At 32.0% G+C, this 21,448-nt stretch overlaps 1 protein-coding gene across 1 annotated transcript in view; it reads right to left on the bottom strand.

The window, feature by feature from the left end:
* The window catches only part of LOC119637020 (sorting nexin-27), a 34,401-nt gene extending 25,972 nt beyond the window's left edge, over window positions 1-8,429 (bottom strand). The window contains 1 exon segment of the mRNA XM_038032796.1: window positions 7,796-8,429. Coding sequence (XP_037888724.1) covers window positions 7,796-8,022 — 227 coding nt within the window. The 5' untranslated portion in view covers window positions 8,023-8,429.
* Between the last annotated feature and the right edge of the window lie 13,019 nt (window positions 8,430-21,448).

Consider the following 21,448-nt stretch of genomic DNA (forward strand, 5'->3'; position numbering starts at 1 on the left):
AGTTTGTGTCTTTGCTAGTTATATTTAAATATAACTTCACACCCTTATCGAATTGTTTCTTTGTATATAAAGACATCTACTGAAAGTGGAAAATGCTTGGCCCTATGCATTATTCTTAAAAACAAAAAAAGCAATAATTCTTGCGAAGTGCACGTCAAAGGTAATTATATAAAAATCAATTAATATTGATAGTTTTGTGGGCGTGTCAAATCCTCGCCCGAATATTCTTAAATATATTCCCTTAAGCATCTTAGGCAAATCAATTCAATATCTTACATAGTCTATTACTTATACATTTTATCTTATTTCCACCATATACGTCCTATACGAAGAAAAGAGTTTATCTTGATAGACCCTTCATTTATAGCCCCAAATCACTTGTGGTACTTTGCATTTTATGTTCCTACGAGCATATGTAACACCCAGATGATCTTACGTTAGCCGCCACTTTTCTTAGAGCGATCGATTCACAATTGTTTTCTGAATCGATCTTGGTATAACTGCCCATCTAATATCCGTGCATGCATTTTGCAGTTTGGATTGGGTTATGGTTGCAGTGACTGAAAGTGGGTTTTATGAAAGAAATTTGCAATTTTTAAAATTTCTCCAGATGAATGACCGAACGATAATGTTTCGGCGTACTAGGTTGATGTGAAACATGCGTATCGGATAGATCAATTTTATGAATCTTCCACATAATCTTTGTTGAGAGAAGCAACAGTTGTAAATGTGTTAGATGACTTTGCGAAATATTTCTATGAGGATTTGCATCTGCTTGAGATGATAAATTGCAATTTTTTCGCACAATGTGGGCGTATTTATTGCCTGACCGCTTACATCTTTCAAGTTGATTCTGCTCAGTAGACAGTAGACAGTAGACAAGCGAACGGGCATAACTTAACCAACACACGCCTATTAAAAATGCATCTATTAATATTTGCCTCTGATCGTTTAAAACAGAACGACTAGCTGACAATGATCCCTTCTGAGGATCTCGGTACCCTAATGGGTATAAAGATGCTTTTTTAAACATTATATTCATTGCAACACCCAGTGGCAAGATTCAATGCCTCCAAAAAGTCTATAAAGTATGTCTTGAAGAATGAACTAAATTTCATTTTTGTACATATATTGGATAAGTCTGCAAATTTTTTGCGCGTTTTCGCTATGAAATAAAATTTTTTTTTTTTTTTTTTCTATAAGGAATAAATTTTATTAAATTTAAATATAATTGCCATTTTGTTCAGTAATATGTTGTCACTCCTCAGGCATATATGCCTGAAGACTGACATCCGAATTGAAAGTATTTTGCAAGAAACGAAAGTGATGATAATCGGATCGTGCTGGTTGCGATAATACACCTCGGCCAGGTTCTAATAATTTCTGGCGCGTGAGAAAAGAAGTACGAGGTCTCGAATTGCCATAATGAAAAACAATGTTTTTCCGGTTGATCAATGCTGGATTCTTCTGCTGCAAGGCTTGATTTAGTTGGGTTAGTTGTTCACAACATACTTTCGAATTAAGTGGTTTGCCACGCCTCAGAAACTGACAGCAATCAATCTCCTTTTTATGGATCTCCGGGCTTGAGGTTATTTGAGATGACTCACTGTGTTCTGACCATGATCTATTGCTTTGCTTAGCTACGTATAGGAGCCGTTTATCATCACCTTTTACAATTTTCTTCAGAAATGAAAAGTTTGGTATTAATGTGTTATGTTAAATGAATTTTTTTTAAATCATGTCGAATCCAAATATCCAAATATGTTTTTTACAAATTCCACTCTTTTCATGCGATCATCAAAAGTTGTTCTCGTTGAATTAAGTACTTCTCGAACCGCTATGTATCGATTAACTCATAATCATAACCTTTAATTGAGCCTCAGCTTTTTCCGATAATTGACTTATGCGGTACAGCTTTCACAGAAAAATTTGAAAATGTTTTTTCTGTTTCAGCATTAGTTCCGTATATAGCGCGTATTTCTCTATGTGCTTCGGTTCAAAAAGTAAAATATATATTATATGAGCCCTTTGATCGTCCACTTTAGAAATGATGTCGCACTACTATGACACGACCGATCGCTTTAAATGTTGCATACAAAATAAACATAAGCCTGCTGCTCTACGTAATTATACATATACCTTTAGCCCTAACTATCTACCTAGGTACCGGAAGCAAGTTATTTTAACTTGATGATGGGAAAAACCGAAAGAAATTTCCGGACTACCTAATAATTACTTTCTATGAAGTACATGTGGAATGCGTTTTTTTTCCGTTATAAAAAAAATGATAAACTAAGAATATGTAATTTTCAAAGTAACCATAAATATAATGCATAAAAAAAAAAGAAAAATTAAAAAAAATTGATTCTTTAAGCTAATAATCAAAATAATGCATTGCACATATAAATATTTGACAGCGGTACATATACTTTAGGTGAACGCCGACAAATTGATGCAATAAAACTTAGTGAGCGAATACAAACGAACTCATTTCGCACCTAATTTCTCTGGTGTTCGCTTCACTTTTCTTTCTTAAAAAATGGGGGAAAAAAAAAAAAAAAAAAAAACATAATGAAAGAAAAAAGAACTAAGCAAACTTGTTATTACAATCTCTAATTAGTTTATTAATTAAAAAGTGCAATAATTAAGAGGATATACTTTTAATATCAACATTTATAGATCGAATACAAACAATAGTGACTGTATGTGGGTAATAATCACAATAATGAAGGTGCACATGTTTGATGGTCGTGGGTGTAAAGGGAGGTGAACTCTTTACAATTTTTTGTTGTTGTCGTTGTTGTTGTTGTTGTTGTATGTGTGCTCAAGTTCTTTAGCAACTCATGTATGTCAAACGGGTCATTTAATTGAAATTAATTTTAATTGAGTTGGTTCGAAATGTGCGAAATAATATTACTTGCTATAGCGAGTTCTTTCTCACTCCCCCCCTCTCTCTCGCTCTCTCTTTCTCTGCCTATGTATTGAATTATTCTATATTTACAAATAATAACAAAAATATTTTATATATTTAATATAATCGCTTGTTCATTTAGTTTAACAATATAATGTTTTTCATATATAGTTGAATGAAAACTTTTACTTATTGCCTCTGGTCAATGTTTAGTTTTCCATATGAATGATTTTGTAGAATTAATATTAATGAGTGAAAGTACTTTAGCCGATGAAAATGCACCATTTAATAGTCCAGGCCGTTTGTATTGCAAAACCAATTAATTAGTAAAAAATTTCTATAAGAAATTTCTTTATTTCTCTCGCTAAAAGGGAATAAGACAAGTACATCTCTCTATATATATATATATTTCTCAATTCGTATGCAGCCAATTAGATAATTAATATAATGAAATGATTTTTGTTCAGATTTTTAATTATTTATAGCGAAATCAATACCAGGGAAAGTTCTAATCCAAAGGTTTTGTAATATAAAAATTGAACGTCAAGTACATATAGAGCGGCTCCAGCAGAAGAAACATGAACTAGGCAATGATTTGCTGAAACAGCTAGCAGTATTTATATGATTTGTCATCTTGTACTTAGGAGTGAAAGGACGTATAAAACTCTGAAAATTTATTCCAAAGCGGGCGAGCTCACGCTAAGCTCATGTTCTAGGCTGAATTAGTTGATAATGTAGTAAAGATGCAATATCCAAATCGAATGCAATATATGGCAGTGTGTCGTCAGAATGCGTACTGCAGAATGAGATCAATATTTCAAACAAATTGCTAGAGAAACTCCCGCCGAACTCATAGAAGTACAACCTTCAAATCTGGTTACTGTAATTTTTCAGATTATATAACACGCACCAAACGATAAGACGCACTTCAAATTTATAAGATGATTTTTAGCAAAAAAATATATATATAATATCGTACTAGCAGTATTCAGTTCATCTTCACTTACGGCACAATCACTCGTCTCGTTAATGTCACCGTTTATATTACTTTCATCTGAACTATTATTGTCACGCCTTTCAAACCCCAAATTTAGAAATGATTTATTGAAAAAATATTTGAATGTTACTATCGGACCATAGGACACATTCAAAATTTGATGAATCCATTTTTCTATATAAAAAGGTCCAGGTATAGTCCAAAAAATTGCGGTAATTCGACATTATTAAAAGCTATAATGCGCGCGCGTCTTGATTTCAGAAAGACCGTGAAGTTGCTATCTACTACTGCTATCTACTGTCAAATAAAATGATTTATTGGAGACTTGGATCTGCTACGAACCGCTATAAACTCAAAATTCAGTTTCTAAATAGCAGTTTCCTCGGCAACGACGACCAAGAACGGAAGTCAAGCGTATTAATTGCTACTGTACTCGAAAATAAACTTGAGTTCCTATATATTGTTTTTTCAGTTTTAAAGAAGGGGAAACTGTTTTTACGTCCACAACCGGCAGCTGAGGATATATTCATTTTGGCAAAACGTTTCCAATACATTCCATAAAGTTTATACATTCTCAACGACCTTCTCGACTGTGTAGTGCCAATGCCACAACATTTTCCTGGCCGTGAAAATTTGGCAAAAATATTCGAAACATCTTGCATGTGAATTGAAGTCGGTAAACGGTCTCTTCTATAGAGTAACATAAACTGAGAACATCCCTGCTATGGCTTTTTATCACATTATTTATCAACTTGAAACGTTACATACGTACCTGTATACCTGTATGGAATGACTGTTGAAACCACTCACTAATAATTATAGAACATGAAAACAAGGTTTGTTCTTTTTCACCTTTATTAAAATAAAACTCATTGATATAAAGGATTCAGTTACAGCCGAATGTAATTTTCTTAGTTTTTTTTAATTTTTATATCCATAAGAAAAAAAAAAAAAAAAAAAAACCAAAACAATTAAATCGTTTGATTCAACATGTGTTTGCCCAGCGTTTTGCAACCCACAGGAATATATAGTAATTACCCGATCTTGTAGATAGGTTACCTCTCAACGAATTGTTTAAATAAAGTAATCGGACGATTTTGTTAAAGTAATAACACATCTGTTGCAAAGCGATTGTATCACGCTTCTCAAAACTCTTTCTAGTTAAATTTTCTCTCATATATGTTACCTTCCGATCTTCTTCGCCTAACAATTAAGAAAGACAACTGATTAATTATATTTTTCAAATGCTTATAATACCTAAAGATATTCTTTAAAAACCTAGCAAGATATATATATTCTTGATCGGCCGTGATCCCGGAACAATCTTACACAATGGCCAAATTAATGTAAATACCACCGACCAGAATCACAAGAATTGAAGAATACATATTGCGACACTTTCGCAAGTTGGGGCATCCGTTTGCGGGAAATTTGAAAATTCGCAATCAACTTGCGGATAATCTTTGTGCTGACTTGTTCATTCCATGTCTTTGTCTATAACGAATTCCAGTCGATTCGTGCGTCGACATATTTTAACATTTTTTCTTTTTTTTTCAATTTTCGAATCACTTTTTTTATTAGCCCCGACGTAACATTAGTCCACGGGCGCGATTAGATTAAGAAGGCCAGTGTTATCCCATAGCCAGTCACAACTGTAGGATTCATTTTCGACATTATAATTTCCTTAATAATCGAACTTCCTTTTTCTGATGAGTTTAAACCTAGGAACCATTTATCTAAAATATGATTTTGTTCACAAAGACCGCTCAATTGTTTATGCCGTTCATGACTTGTTTGAATCGTACAAGATCAGCAACAAATATTACAAAAGCGGCGAAGATATTAATCACATTATCCTAAACGAAACTTGCCGCTAATAAAAAATACTCTACCATTGACTTTTAGTTGCATTTTTTCGAAATTATTGCAGTTTGCATTGTTTCGCATTGGTTATCGTATCATGTTCATTTTACACCGATCATGTCAAATTCTTCTCATTAAATAGAGAAAGTAACGCCTTCCGCAAGATTTCGTTTTTTATCGGAGACATAGGTTGACCTATTTCAAGCTTCATTTGTAGCGCAAATTAAATCATCAAAAATGTTTCTTTAAGTACAGCTCTCCTGTTTCGTTCATTGTGTTCCTTTTCTTTGCTTTGTACTTCATTTCACTCGCGTAAATGAATAAGTGAGAGGCCACGTGCGCGGTATGTTAAGCAGGTAGAAACAAAGGCAAAAAAAAAAAAAAAAAAAAAAAAATGCTGAAAAATGTCTACAAAATGAAATGAAGAAAAGCAAAAGAGTTATATTCGGCTGTGGTCGTATTTTTTATACCCACCAGCCAAGTTTTTTTATTTTTTTTTTTTCATTTTTATAAGATTCTCGTTGTATCTGCGTTACTTTAGGAGTAATAATTGAAAAAGCCAATTTTCTTTCTTTGCCTCTTCAGTTAACATTATACTGGATGCGTATATTTCGTTCGATATCAATGCGGACACAAGAATTTTTCAGTGTTGTTGAGAAATTTGCAGGCGGTATCTTCACTTTTACGATTAACAGATTATTCACTATATTATATATATTCAAATATATATTACCGATCGATTCAGATTTTGATACTGATCAAAAATTTGTATGCCTTATAAGGTCTCGGAAAACTATTTCTCTCTATTAAAACATTCGATCTAGTGATTATCTGAAAAATAAGCTTCCAATATGAAAGCAGTATGTGTGAGAAGTTCTCATGCGGCTAACTAACAATCATTTTAACACCAACTATTCTGAACAAAAGTTTTCATTTTCCAAGGTATACTAATATGTCGAAATTTATAATCTATCGATCGGAGGTGCATTAATCAATGTGCTAGATAAATTTTTAATGATCGCTTTAATTACCTTTGAAACAATGGGTAACAACGCTAATACACTAGAGATGACGGACGTAAAAATCAATAAAATTAAATATATTGAGGTAAGCATTTTTTTTTTTTTTTTTTTTTTTTTTTTGTTTTGTTTTGGATATATTTTAATCATATATATCTCAAAAACGGGAGGAAGAAACAAAAATGTATACATGCCTGAAAGAGAACCTTTTATATCCCATTACATGAGAGTGTTGTTTCTTTTTTTTTTTTTTTTTGCTTTTACCAATTGCAAATGCAAAGCACTCTATAGTATTCATTAACATCTGCAATAATAAATCGATCGATAATAGATCGATAGATCGATTTTGAAGTTCTAGTTTTCTTTTGGTTTTTGTGACGGACACATGTATACATGATAGCGAAGAAAAATTGGTTTATTTTAATTAGCCTCAAAAATTCATTGGTGAATATTACAATGGGCCTAACATAAAATAAATGGCCCATAAGTATTGGCCAGGAAGAAGTTAAACATAAATATTCTTATATTGAAGACAACTTTTAAATGTTTCGTATTTTTAAATGATTATTGTTTCCCAACTGGGACAAGACTACACTTTAGTTGATTATCATGTTATTTGCCGCATTTTTATTCAATGGCATAATATACTCGCGTACGTATATGCTTATGACACGCGTCTCCCAATTGCTACCTGCCATCACCACTACACCACTAATTGCAGCTTGAGCAGAGTTCTATTCTCGTACGTGTGAAATATTATTTCAAAAGCACTTGGAGTCAAATATCCAGGGAGGGCAAAAAAAAAAAAAAACAGGTCATTCATTCTTTTATCTTATAAGAACAAAACAAAGGAAAGGCATCTCAAATACGACAAAATGAAAATCAATTGTATGTGAAATGACTTTTCTGTAAGTGGCAATTCGGCAACCGATTTGTTGATTAGAGTAACGTGCATTAATTTTTCTTTTTTTTTTATTTAATTAATTATAAGAGCTTCAAACTTACACTTCCAAAATACGATCACCCTTTTTGATGCCCGCTTTTTCGGCGGCACCGTTCTCTAACACCGCACTAACATGCTGTAAAGGGGCGTATAATTCACCATTAATAGAACGCAACTGGCCGCCTTCAGATACTTGGCCACGCACATTGAAACCGAAACCCGTTTCTGTTTTGTAAATGGTTACAACGCGTGGCCCATTATTGGCCGACACCGCAGTATCACTACTCATTTATATGTGCGTTAGACACTCAGTTAGAAATAAATAAACACTTGTCACACGCACCTAAACTCGCACACACGCACACGGACGTTAAAGTACAGGTTTTTAGCACTTAATTGATCTGTTTTACTTTTGCTTTGTTTAACAAGTATTTTGTGACTTGGTTCTGCTATTTCGTTTTTTACCCTTTTTCTTTTGCCGAGTCGCTTTTTAACTTTTGCGTAACTTCTTCTACCGACTTTTTCAAATAATTAACACAAAAAACTAACTAACGACCACTTTGTTTGCAACTTCTTTTGTTACCTATGTGTGTAACCACTTTTTCCTCCTCACTTATTCGGTGTAATTTTATTTTTAAAATACTTTATTATCTTAAATTATGCTTTAATACCTTAACAATAATAATTATTCTTCACATTTTTTCTGCAAAAAAATTTAAAATATACTCCGATTTTTCTTTTATAAACCAACTTAAATCAATTTCTCTTAGTTGTTTTCCGTAATCCCTCGTTCGCAGAAATGCAATGTCCGCTGTCTATCTGCTTTCTGCTTTCAGGTCAATTTCAGCTGTTATATTTTTTTATTCTTTATTTTACGTGCAATTCCGCTAATTAATTATATTGAGAAGTGAAGTTAGCAAACGAGTAATCATTGTGTTTTAAGAAAGAATTGCTTAAGGTGGAGAAACCATTTGGATAACGATAAATGAAAAACCGCAAGAATTACTTACGACATAAATACAAACTGGGAGAAAAAAATTAATAACTTAATTTGAAAATAAAGGCGTAAGCGGCAAAATATAGAATTGACTTACCTATTGAAAACAATTAAACTTGTTTTTGTTTCTATTTATCAGATTATGTTACGTGCCCGCCATCATTCTAAGCTTTTAAAAAACCTATTTAAAACATAATGCACGGTCAACATTTTTAAAAGTTAATTTTTGTAGGTTAGATCGGTTGCTAGAAGAAATTTAACTACAATGGGTTACCAGATTATTATTATGAATTATATATAACTCTTAGCGATTTATTGAAAAAACAAATTTAGTTTCAATTTCACGTTTCTCAAATTCTATTTGTTAATATCGTAATTTTCTTAAGTTCCAATGATAACAACGCTTAAAAAAATAAATTCATCCATTCACAACGCTGAAATATGAAATCATTTTATTTATGATATAATTAGGCGCATTTACGAATTAAATAAATTACAATTCATCTTAATAGAAAAATATTTAAGCGTAGCTTAAAAGAAACTAAAATCGAATTTTTTATTATTTTTTATATATGATAAAATTACTTTTTATGAAAAAGCACTCAGATTAAAGTGATAAATTTTGTGTTGTCATCATTGTTTGGATTATGAAAAGAGACAATCAAAAAGAAAGTATTAAACCAGAATCGTATACGTCCAAAATGGCGTCGGAAGTCGCAGCGGATGAAATTCAATTTGTAAGTCGATTTTTACATATTATTTTAAAAATATATTTTAAAGATCACATGAAATGTATAAAAAGAAGTATCTGCTAAATGTAATTGCAAAAATCTTTATAAAAATTCACCATCATGACAAACTTGTGTTTATTTGTTTGAACTCTAATAAGCACCCAGAGTGCGGTGTACGCAAAGTAGAAATTGAAACAAGTGTTTTTGCCGTTTAACAAGATATTATTCATGTTTGTTTTTGTGATTCTAACTTCTAATCTCAACAATCTTATGGGATATTTCTAAAGTGATTATGCTTAGATAGATTGGTACATATCAGTTAGCCGAAATTCCAACACATTCGTACAAAAAAACAAAACGTTCCGTAATGTAGTCAAAAATACTAAAGCATACGTGCAAAATAATGTTGTATTCAAATGCATTTTATTATTGTGTGTACGCATGTAAAAGTGAAGATTCTAATGATTATACCTTTTTTTAAGTGTTTGTTACTGTATAATCTCAACTGTGTACGTGAACGGCAACGGCAATAGTCAGTAAATGTTGAATATAGTACAAAAAATATGATGAGATACCGCCGTTGAATATTTATGTATAGATATATTTATATATATATACGTTAATACATGTGCTTACATTTATATATAGTTGATTGGCAAGTGGTTTTTTTTTCTTCTTTGCAAATATGTGTTGTTCAATGTGTACATGGCAATTGCATTTATTGCTGAACACATCCTCCCGCTTAAGTGTTGTTTGTAAGTGCTCGTAAACTAAAACAATGGTAATGCTAAAAGAAGAATAGTCCGCGTCTGTCTACCCTGACACGATCTTCTTCTTTCTATGCGAAACAAAGTTGGTGGAACTATTGTATTTTTTTTTTTTTTTTTATTTTTCTTGGTTCGTAGAGTAGATGCTCCTACAATTACTTCCGCTGTAGGCTAACCAGAAGAACATAAATAAAGCAATGAAATATATTCTCTAGCATCAAATGCCATCAAAACACCCGCATACATATGTAAACAGTTCTTATATGAATTTTAATGATTTCTTAGGACCGAGTGCATATTTTCAATTTACTTTTTTTGCCAGCACATCCTTGCATGCCCCGTAATTGTACTTTACCGTTGTTGTTTGTTTTGTATATTTGTGTGCATTATTTATCGCGTTGTTTTTGTTGTCAAGTGCTGTTGTTGTTTTGCTTATGACGAAGTAATAAAAAAAGTTGAATTTATTTATTAAATTTTAAAATTTAGTAAAAATAAAAAACACTTTAAGACACATTTCCTTTCCTTACTATTACATGAATTGAAGAGATAACTAATGAAGGTGTAATGAAATTAAATTATGCACGCCGTGCATACGTAACCTCCGATACAGCACATGATGTTAAAATATCCGATTCAGTTAGTTACTTAAGTTGGAGTTATGGCAAATAGTGCAAATTACTTTGGTGCGATCATCAACTAATCTCGAACGCCAACACTTGAGGTCAAGTACCTGGCCAGGACGACACATCTTACACGCGACTGCTTGACTGTCTTCATGAAGAGTTTTGTCCTGCCAGCTACACTGGCTTTTCAGTTGAATTATTAATTGATACAATTGTACGTAACAATCTGGCTTATGTCTGGTATTCCAATGCCTTCTACTTATGCTATTCGTTACGAACGGTTTTAATATTCTTCAAGTTTGAAATGGACGACATGATATGCTAAGCATACTTGCTGGTGGAAAACGTTAAGTTCTTGCTAACTTTTTTTTTGTTATATCCATTGTTATTGCTAATGAGGAACGCCCATGGAGCTCTTGTGTGTATGTACTTCCCATTTTGCTTCCATAATTATTTGATTGTTTCCGGTGTGTATGTTTTTGCATATTTATATATAAATATAAAAACTTTTGTGCGCGTATGTGTGCGATGTGAAAATAATCCTGTTTTAAAGTAACAAAAAAGTTATATATAATTAATATGAAATTTATAGTAGCAACCAATCGAAGGTGTAAGGAAGAAATATTATGAAAAACAGGTTTACTTGGACAGGAAGTTGTCAAGGTTTATCAAAACGATTTTTTGCAACACAATTATGAAAATAATTTTCGATTTATAATAAACATCTTTTAACTTGCGTGCATTTATCTCAATGTATTCGAAAACTTGGAGACTTTTATTTCAATCCAATTAATATTTGTTCTCCTGTTTTTCAAAAATTTTTCACAATAAATTTCAAATCAACTTTGAACACCGATTATAACGAATAATTTTTTATTATTGCCATAGACGATTCTAAAAAATGTTAAAATGTTTTATTATTATTGGAAAGAAATAAATATTTAAATTTTTGTATCCTTTTCGGCGGTAATCAAGCCCACGTCAAGATTTCGGTTTCTCAATTACAAATGATCATTTGATCGTTTGTTATTAAAAGAATGTGATTAGCAATTTGCACGAAGCGATACAAGATGACAGGGCTAACCAATTGGCGCAAGAGAATAGATATGTTGTACGATCCATTTTTAGTATTCGACAATTTTATTTATATACCCGAGCCGAGTACGCGAGCATTATGTTTAAAAAAAAAAAAAAAAAAAAAAAAATTGTAAGGAAATTCTATTGGTTTGTGACCGAATCTTTTATGCCCGTCCTATATGCCATAACACTGGATGGCCGTGGCTAATTTTTGATATTCTTGTGAAATAATTTTGTAGATAGTTACATCTTATATTTGTTGTTGTAGTGTATGAACAATAAACAAGAGACGCGGATAGCAAAGGTGCTTTCAGCCACCAGTATTGCCCTGAATAAAGGTCATCGTAAAGCGAAACTTTTTTCATATCTGCTAAACTAATAAATATGCATATGTGCCGTAGTATGGTGCTTACAGGAATGTGGTAAACGAAAAAAAAGTTAAAATTTTATTTTATATTTCAAGAGACGTTTAAACACTATTCGACTTTTCGAAAGTCACTCATTGGTGTCGTTGCATCCCTGTTTCAGAATCTGTTACGTAGCTCATAAATTTCTTGCGGTCTTTCGCTATGAAATAATTTTATTTACCATAAGGAATGAATTTTATGAAATTTAAATATATTTGGAATTTTGTTCAATAATAAGTTGTCACTTTTCAGGCATATATGAATTTAGACGGACATCCGAATTGAAAGTATTGCCGGATAAAGAATTTTGCAAGAAGCGAAAGAGATGATAATCTGATCGTCCAATGTGAGGACAATATGCTGACTGCGGTAATACACCCCATCCAAGTTCTAACAATTCTTGCCATGGCGTAATGAAAAACAATCGATGCTCACAAACCGTTATGTGTCGATCAGCTTCAATCATAACCTTTAGCTGATAGTCAGCTGTGGTATTTGGGTTACCAGAATGCGATAAAGCTTTCACTGAAAACTTTCCACGCTATGAAATTTGCCAAATTTGTTCTGTTCTCTATGTACTTCGGCAGCTCCTTTACCTTTTTTGAAATCAAAAAGTAAAATATATATTATGTGCACCCTTTGATCTTTCGCTTTAAAAATGACCCGCATTACTATGACACGACCGATCGCTTTGAATATTTTATAGAAAATAAATAGAACTATATATACCTTTAACTCTAATTATCTATGTAGCTAACTGGAGAAAGTTACTTTAATCTGTTGTCGGGAAAAACTGCAAGAAATTTTCGGGCTATCTAATAGAAAAAAAATTCGCGTTTATCGTTACACCTGAATGTACTGATCGACGAGAGTATTGCGGCTCCGTAAAAATGTGGGAAAATTGTTTAAGGAATTGATAACATCTGAGACAAAGAATTGAATTTCTCGTCTTATAGCGTTAACGAGATGCGAGAAAAATCTGAAATATGATTTTCTGAATGAATTAAGTCGATCCGAAACTAAATATTCTAAAGAATATCTAGATAGACCTGCTTATAGGCGTGCAGTGCATTTATTATAAACTTATTTACTACAATCGCGACGCTTATCTAATATATGTCCCGAGCTGACTCGTCAACTGTGTATGCGAAATACGTATTACGGAATTTAAGAAATATGACTTCTTACTTTACTTCACTTCATGCATAGCATGCGTTGCGAATGACGCAGTCTTTTATATCTATCCATGATATCGTTACCCGAGATGAAATTTCAATCCACAAAAAAGTTTATTTTTAGTTTACTCGACTATGTATTTGAAGTATTCAAATATTACTATAATTCTAGGTTTCAAAGAGCTTTTAAAGGTCAGTTTATTAAATTATTATCTTTGTATTTTTTATTTTTTTTTTATTATTCACTTTAATTAACACGTAATCCAGACTGTGTGTTAATGAAAGTGTCTGTGCCAATATGTCTGTGACGGAAATGAGAAATCAATTTAAAATTCAAATTGCTTTTTATTTCCATTATCATCAAACACGAACTGATTGAAAAATCTATCAATGGAAAGCACAGCTAAAACAGCTGCTGCTTGTTTAAATCATATCTACACTTACTAAACATATATTATTAACAATGCTTCAATAAAAATATAAATAAAAATAACTTTTATTAATTCAAGAGGCATTCATTGTCCCTATAATCTCTTAGTTCTCTCCTTCTTTTCTTTTCAGTTGAAATTTCAATTATATTTTGCATAAACTTTATGAAGGTAAATATCTTTCTTAACCTTAATGCCCTTTCGTTCACATTCTATATGCATACATGGAAATACCCGAAGGCTTCATGACAACAATGCAGTTGAAGAAGAAAAAAAATCTTTTATTTTATTTTATTTTCTGGTTGATAAACTGATTTTATTGGTCCATCAGAGTAATATATAATTACAATAATAGCAAGTTTTATTACAAGAATAACATTATCATCATCGTCACTCGTAAACATACAATGAGAAACAATAATCGTTTAGTCAGCCAGACAGGCAGTCAGGCAGGCAGGCAGGCAGGCAGGCAGGCAGTCCGGCAGTCAACAATAAACCTATTGTTGATATGAAAGATATGCATAGTGGCTCGAACCGCAAAAAAAACAATAAAAAATTGTTTTAATCCAAAGGCAGGGACATACCCAAAAGACATCGTTTTGATTGTAATCCTCTCTAATTTGCATGCAATGTATAGATAGATGGCTTACAAGTTTACATTCATTTCAAAGCGATAAGTAGGCAGCTTTTTGCTAACTATAGGCTAACAAGTCCCCTTATAATCGAGTTATGATTTCATGGCAAACAACATGGACCTAAGGGTGTCCGTTTTTTAATTGTTTTTTTTTTTTTTTTCTTTTGTTTATTAAATTTAATGGGGAAATATCAAGTTGCCGAAGTATGCGATGCACTGCAATACTTCATTTAATAGTTAGAGAACATAATAAAATATAAATAATGCAGCGTAACAGTAATCATATAGGCATATATGTATGTAGTACTTTACTTCAACGTCATTGATATTATATTAGGTCGAGTCATATAAGTAATTTTCGATGCGTCTAGGTAGAATCTATTGTTCGTATTTTTATCCATTGTAAGTGACCGTAACAAACAAATTTTTGTTTTCACTCTATGGATGAGGACTCAGTTGTGCTACGTTCGACATGTAATGCTTCGGGAATGTGAACAATGCAATAGCGCTAAGTCGACGGTAGATGAAAAAATGCGCAGAATATATATTGTGAAGGACTAATAATTGATCGGATAGTTAGAAATGGGTTTGTAAAATTCCGTTCAAGAGATACGACCTTACAGAACGAGACGTCGTTCCGACTTTGACGGCAACCTTTTAAAGGCAATATTGGAGAAAAATTCACGCCGACCGACAAGAGGTATAGAAAACACGTTGAATACCTCACAATCAACTGTTAAATTAATATAATTTTGTTATTCAATGCAAACAAAATAAATGTTTGACAAAAAAAAAAAAAAAAAAAAAAAAAAAAAAAACGATAGTTACTTATGACTCGACCTAATATCATAAATTATAGCACATTTTAATTATTATTATTAAAGCCTGACATGTATGTGGCCGTAAAAGCGAATACATTACGTAGTTGCAGACATGATGTTTTACTATTTCGATAAGGAATTGCGTTTCTGAATCCAAGCTGGCCCAGCTTAGTTGAATATAAGCCCATTCCTGACTGTACAGATTGCTATGCACTTGCTCATCATAACTAATTTCATGGAAGGAGTTATCGAGATTTGGCCCATTTCCAGTACCAATCCATGTGCAAGAACTTGCAATGTTTCTGTCAAATTGCAAGTGGATAGATATATTTTTGCGGTCAAGAGAACGTGTCCGACAAACGGGCAGACACCCAGACGGACATATTTAAATTAATTCCGAATTTTGTGCTGATCGAGAATAAGAAAGAAAGATTTGTATGGAATCTCTGAAGCTTCCTTCTGGGCGTTGCAAACATTTTGACAAAATTAATGTACCTGTCATGCTTCGGTGATGGGTGTAATAAAAAAATAAAACTCAAATTTTATACGCTCTAGTAATGAATAGTACGCGAAGACATAACTGTACCAACTGAACTATAATTATTACAGTTTTTATCAGTTCTCCTATTTTAAGTATAACAAAAAGTTAATTGAATTTCCTTAACTAGGTTTCTTTCGCAATTTTTCAGCCAACAAAAGGTAGTAATTAGGATTTGTTTTCGCCCTTATATTATGAGCTGAAAATTATTTGTAAGCATTTGAACTATATTAGCGGTGGATAGTATTTTGCAACATTGTTAGAGATAGAAGCTTTAAGGATATTATAAAGTGCATATGTATTTTTGAAAAATATCAAATTCTAAATTCATCTAGACATGTCTGTCTGTCCATGCTTGTCGGTGGCGAACATTCTTTTAGTCGCATAAGTTAAGATATCGACTTCAGATTTGGCAAATAGATTGCAAGTTTCTAACCGTGAATAGGTATTGAAAACGCTCCAAATCAGACAAAGGATGCATCTACACTACAACATAACCTGAGGACACTTTAAAAGCTCTTTAAAAGCTGAAGAAAGTTGAGTTTTGTACTCAGTACTAATAAGTTATAACAATTTTAATAAATATATATATATATATATATATATATATATATACACACATACACACACTACACATTACATCATATCATTCAATAAGTCTCCAGTTTGAAATATATATAATAACACTGTTGATAGACCCATCCAAGTGGCGTCACTAAAACAACAGTCATTTGTAAACTAATTATCAGCAATTTTGACACGTATCAAGCGCAGATGGATACCATCCAGGAATCATATACGGGTCCATCAACAGTCATGCCAAAGTTATTGAGTGGTGTTCTATAGGGAAACGGAAAAGATCAGTCTCTTCTACTCAATGTTTTTCTCTTCCTCTTCTTCTTCTTCTTCTTCTTCTTTTTTATTAGTAAATAAAGGTGGGGAGAGTGAGTATTCGGCTACAGCATAATTTAATATTCTTAGCTATTTTGTTATAAAAGGAATGCATTGTTGCTTTTCAAAGTGAACGAGAGCTTAAATTAAACATTAAATCGATTGAAACGGTATTATTGTTAAAAAGAAATGTTTAATTTTTTTTTGTTTTTTTGCTTGAATTATTCTTAATTTACACAAATATTTTGGCATTTTTCCCAAAAAGTTTTTCTTCGGTTCATAAATTGTTTACATTTTCTCAATGATGTTGATTAAGCAGCATTCAGCTATTGTGAGCATTTTATTATATATTGTTATTATTATTATTATTATTATTATGTATATGTGCGCACGTGTGCATATATATGCATGATGTACTTGAATTTGCTTTTATTTCAGTTCAAATTTCCGTTCTATTAATGAACTAATAATAATAATAATAATAAAAAAAAAAAAAAAAACGCGAAGTTTCTACTTTAGAAACATTATTATTAGTAATAAAGAGAAATAAAATTAAAAACAAAAACCAAAAAAAGAACGACTAATAAATATATATATATATAATGCTTGAAAATTGTACATAATAGCGGTAGTGGCGTTATATGCTGAATTTTCAATTTTATTTATTGAAATTTTAATATTATTATTATTATTATCACTTTATTATGTGCTACTACATATATAAAGAATGTTTTCTTCTTCTCTTCTACCGAATCTATGTTGTTTTTATCATCTGATGAAATATTTGTGCAGTGCAGTTTTGTAAACAAGTTGTTACTTTTAGACAACATTACGTTTCTAAAACTTTTATTATTGCATGATGTTCTACATTACAAAACAATATAATTATATATAAATGTGTGTAAGTGTATGTGTATGTGTTTATCAAATAATAACTTGGCAACTAAAAGTGGTTCATGACGTTGCTAAATAATGCAGCAACAAAAAATTCCACAAAAATTTTCTTCTTCTTTTTGTTTTTTTTTTTTTATCTTTTACAATTAAGGATAGAGTTATATTAGTTTGTGTATTGTGTTTGTAACACACGGAATTACACATCAAAAGCTCCATAATGTAAAATTGTGAGTAATCAAAAGGCTGTCTCTTCCTTCAAGGTCCCTTTTCTGTCTCTCTTTTTTTGTTTTTATTTTTTTTTTTGGTTTTGTAAATTTCATTAAATATTAAAAAAAGCAAAAAAAAAAAAAAATGAGGAAAAACTTGGAAAATATATATAGTCTACAGCATATATTTATCGATTTATTAACACGCCCAGAATGAAGAGAAAAAACTTTGTTGTTATATCGTATCTACATGATAGCGCGTATGAGTATGGGTATCCGAAATTCGGTTTGAAGCGGGTCAAATGTTTTACTTGTTTCTTTTAAAGATAATTTGTCGAAATCTTTATAGTGATACGATGATACAGTGCATAATATTTAAAAAGAGTAACTTATTTAACATTAATACAAGTTGTGCACTGTCTCTTTTTTTTTTTATGACGCACGTATAACGCTCGTCTTTAGAGCTTATTTCGAAAATTTTATAATAAGATAATAATTGCTTGTGTACGTACATACACGGCATCGGGATAGGCATGTTTTCGCAATGAATATAGGAAATTTCATGAACGAACAACATACATCAACAAAAAATGAGATAAAGAAATTCCTCTTACAGAGTAATGACACAGGTATTCAGATGCGGAGGCGACGCTAGAACAGAGATTAAGTCTTTGCAAACAAGAAAATAGCATAGTAAAAGAGAAAGCGATAACAAGATTTTTGTTCTGTTGCAGTAAGGATGAGGCATCGATAAGCGTGACAATCTCAAGAATGCGGACTGAAGAGTCTACACGATGAGAGTGCGATTACTCTCATAGATAAACATATGGAACATATGAAAATAAACGCCCAAGGCAACTATTGCTAATAAAAAAAATAAGAGATGAAGCATATCGTAAATCGTAGTACCTGAGCAGTAGACGAATCGAGTCGTCAAGAAAGATAGAGTAACTTAACTTGCAACGAACGGGAAACGAGAGAAACGGACTTCTTCTGCAATTAAGTGAAGTACATATGGGAAGTGCGAAAATTGATTGTCCGAATTAGTGTAAAAAATGAATTGGGATAAGTCCCCACGATTCCACATAAATCTATATATATATATATATATATATAACTGAAAATTAATCACTAATATAGGAAGAAACGCTGACAGTTAAGAAGAGCTAAGATGGGAATTTTTTAAAAGTGCGAAAAGTCGCCGTAGGTACACCTTTCCGATAAAATAGATTGATTGTTATTGTGAAGGATGAACTTATTATAAAGTGAACGAACGATTGCCTGGGATTGCATGCTCATCGAAAGAAAGAAGAAAGCAATTGGGGGGGGCAAGCGTATCTTGTGCTAGAATGGCATTTAGCCATTATCAAAAGTATCGCCGATACGTGATGCTTCGAAAGCTCTGTTTTTTGCACGCGTTTATAGCAACGCCTAAAATATACTGAATCTAGCAGTGAGTTGTAGTAAAGTTGTACTTAAATCTAGATCAGTTAGTATATATAAATTGAATACATTATATATGTATATGTGATCGCCTCGAGCTTTAAAACTTATACCATAAATTAATTTCATAATTTGATTATATTATCATAAAATCAGTATATATATATATATATGTAAGCATTTCATCTGTTGAATAGCGAAACGAAATTGTTCCGTCTCCATATCCTTTCAAAAAAGTGCATTTAAACAAATGACAAGAACTGCATGGCATTGCGAGAAAGAGGCCAACAACCTTTATAGATAAACTAAGCAAAAACAATGCCTATGGTGGCCAATGTACTAGAAACTCTAATATGTTATAAAGTGTTGTGATATAAATCTTTTGGCATGCAGATGGAATAAAAATGATAAAAAAAAGAAGACAAAATGAGAAGAGTATGTATGTCTATGACATACGCAAACAAAAGACACATTTTTAAAGATTTAATCATTGTCGAACAATAGAACATTGTGGCTGACAGCAAAAGTGAGGAGGTTTAATCATTCTCTGTTAAAAGCAAAATAATTATGACCATTTTTTTTTTCATTTATTTTTTTTTCTTTTTTCTCTCTCTCCTTCTTTTTTTTGTTCCTCTTACGTACGATAGCAATCTAGGTCAATATACTAACAATAACAAGTGAGAGTTTAAATCATTTAAGAATCAAATGCGAATCCCGGATACCCTAAGTTAGTAAAGTATTGGTATCCTGTTTTCATACAGTTACTGTATGATGTGCGAATACGTTGACTTTGAAATCGCGTATTCGGTGAGAGAAATTGTAGGCGTACTTGGTGAACGAATAGATTTTCCTGTGCCGTCGCGAACCGTACGTTGATAACAAACACTTTTCGTAAAATAATTCATCTTTTAATAAATAGCAAACAGTGCATTGTTGAATACTAGCACAAAGTGAAAAGCCTATGGGTAGATGTCAGTGTGTATGCAATAAAGCGCTAAAAGGCAAAGAAACCCATTTCTAATTTATTAAAAACAACACCAACGAAAGGAGAATGACCCTGGAATGGAAGTTTTATCGCAGCGTTTATAACCTCAACAAAGTGTTATATATTTTTGACTAGGGTAGGCCATCTTTCAGTCTAGCATTAATTTTCTCAGCAAAGATCAATCAAAGATTTTTTCATTTTGTTAAAACTTTTGCAATGCACAGAAGTAACCTGAGAGACTTTACAAAAGTGTCCAATACTGAAACAATTTAGCTATGTTTGTTCATCGGTCGGTTTTGTCGGCGAGTGTGGGCTATACATTCTTCTGATTGTAAATATCAAGATATCGGGTTTTCAATTTAGCAGAAAGACTAGAAGTTCTTATATGGAGATAGGTATTGAAAATGAGAAATAACAGTAAAAGTATTCAATCGCAATACAACGTGAACAGGAAAACCTCCTGGTTTCAAAAGCAAAAAAAAAAAAAAAAAATTTTGACTTTTACTGTTTATTTAGCAACTCCAACAGATATGTGCGTGCATATCTTACGGATGATCTCTCGGTAAAAATCAAAAAAACTCGACCACGCCCATTTAATGTTTTAGAATGTCGAAATGTCAGTCTCGTCAGCAACATACGGAAGAAATCTTCAGAGATTCTAGTGTAGAGTGTAGATATTCTTGATCAATTTCAACTAATATCAACTAATGATTTGATCAAGGCATGTCTGTCCGCCCGTCCTTGTGCGAATTCATATCAATTTTTTAAATTCTCTTAAATGCGTTGCAATCTATAACTTGGGAAATCATCTGAAAACTCGTTCTGACCGATCAACTGACGCGTTCATAATTAATTAAAAGTCTTGCAGTTATTCAAATGTGCTGGCATCACAGATATGCTATGCTCTAAGGCAAATAAAACTTTCATACTTGTCAGCCAGTGTTTACTACTTTTATGTTGGAAAAGCAAAAAACAGAAAAAAAAAAAGAAAAAAAATTTATGTTTGATTTAACACTGATATGTTGTAAGTTATGTAATCCTAATGAAAACTTCTTTGCAATAAAACATCGTAGCTTATGAATAGATGATGTGTGATTG

Source organism: Glossina fuscipes, unplaced genomic scaffold (genome assembly GCF_014805625.2).
Source record: "Glossina fuscipes isolate IAEA_lab_2018 unplaced genomic scaffold, Yale_Gfus_2 0, whole genome shotgun sequence".
NCBI classification, from domain to species: domain Eukaryota; kingdom Metazoa; phylum Arthropoda; class Insecta; order Diptera; family Glossinidae; genus Glossina; species Glossina fuscipes.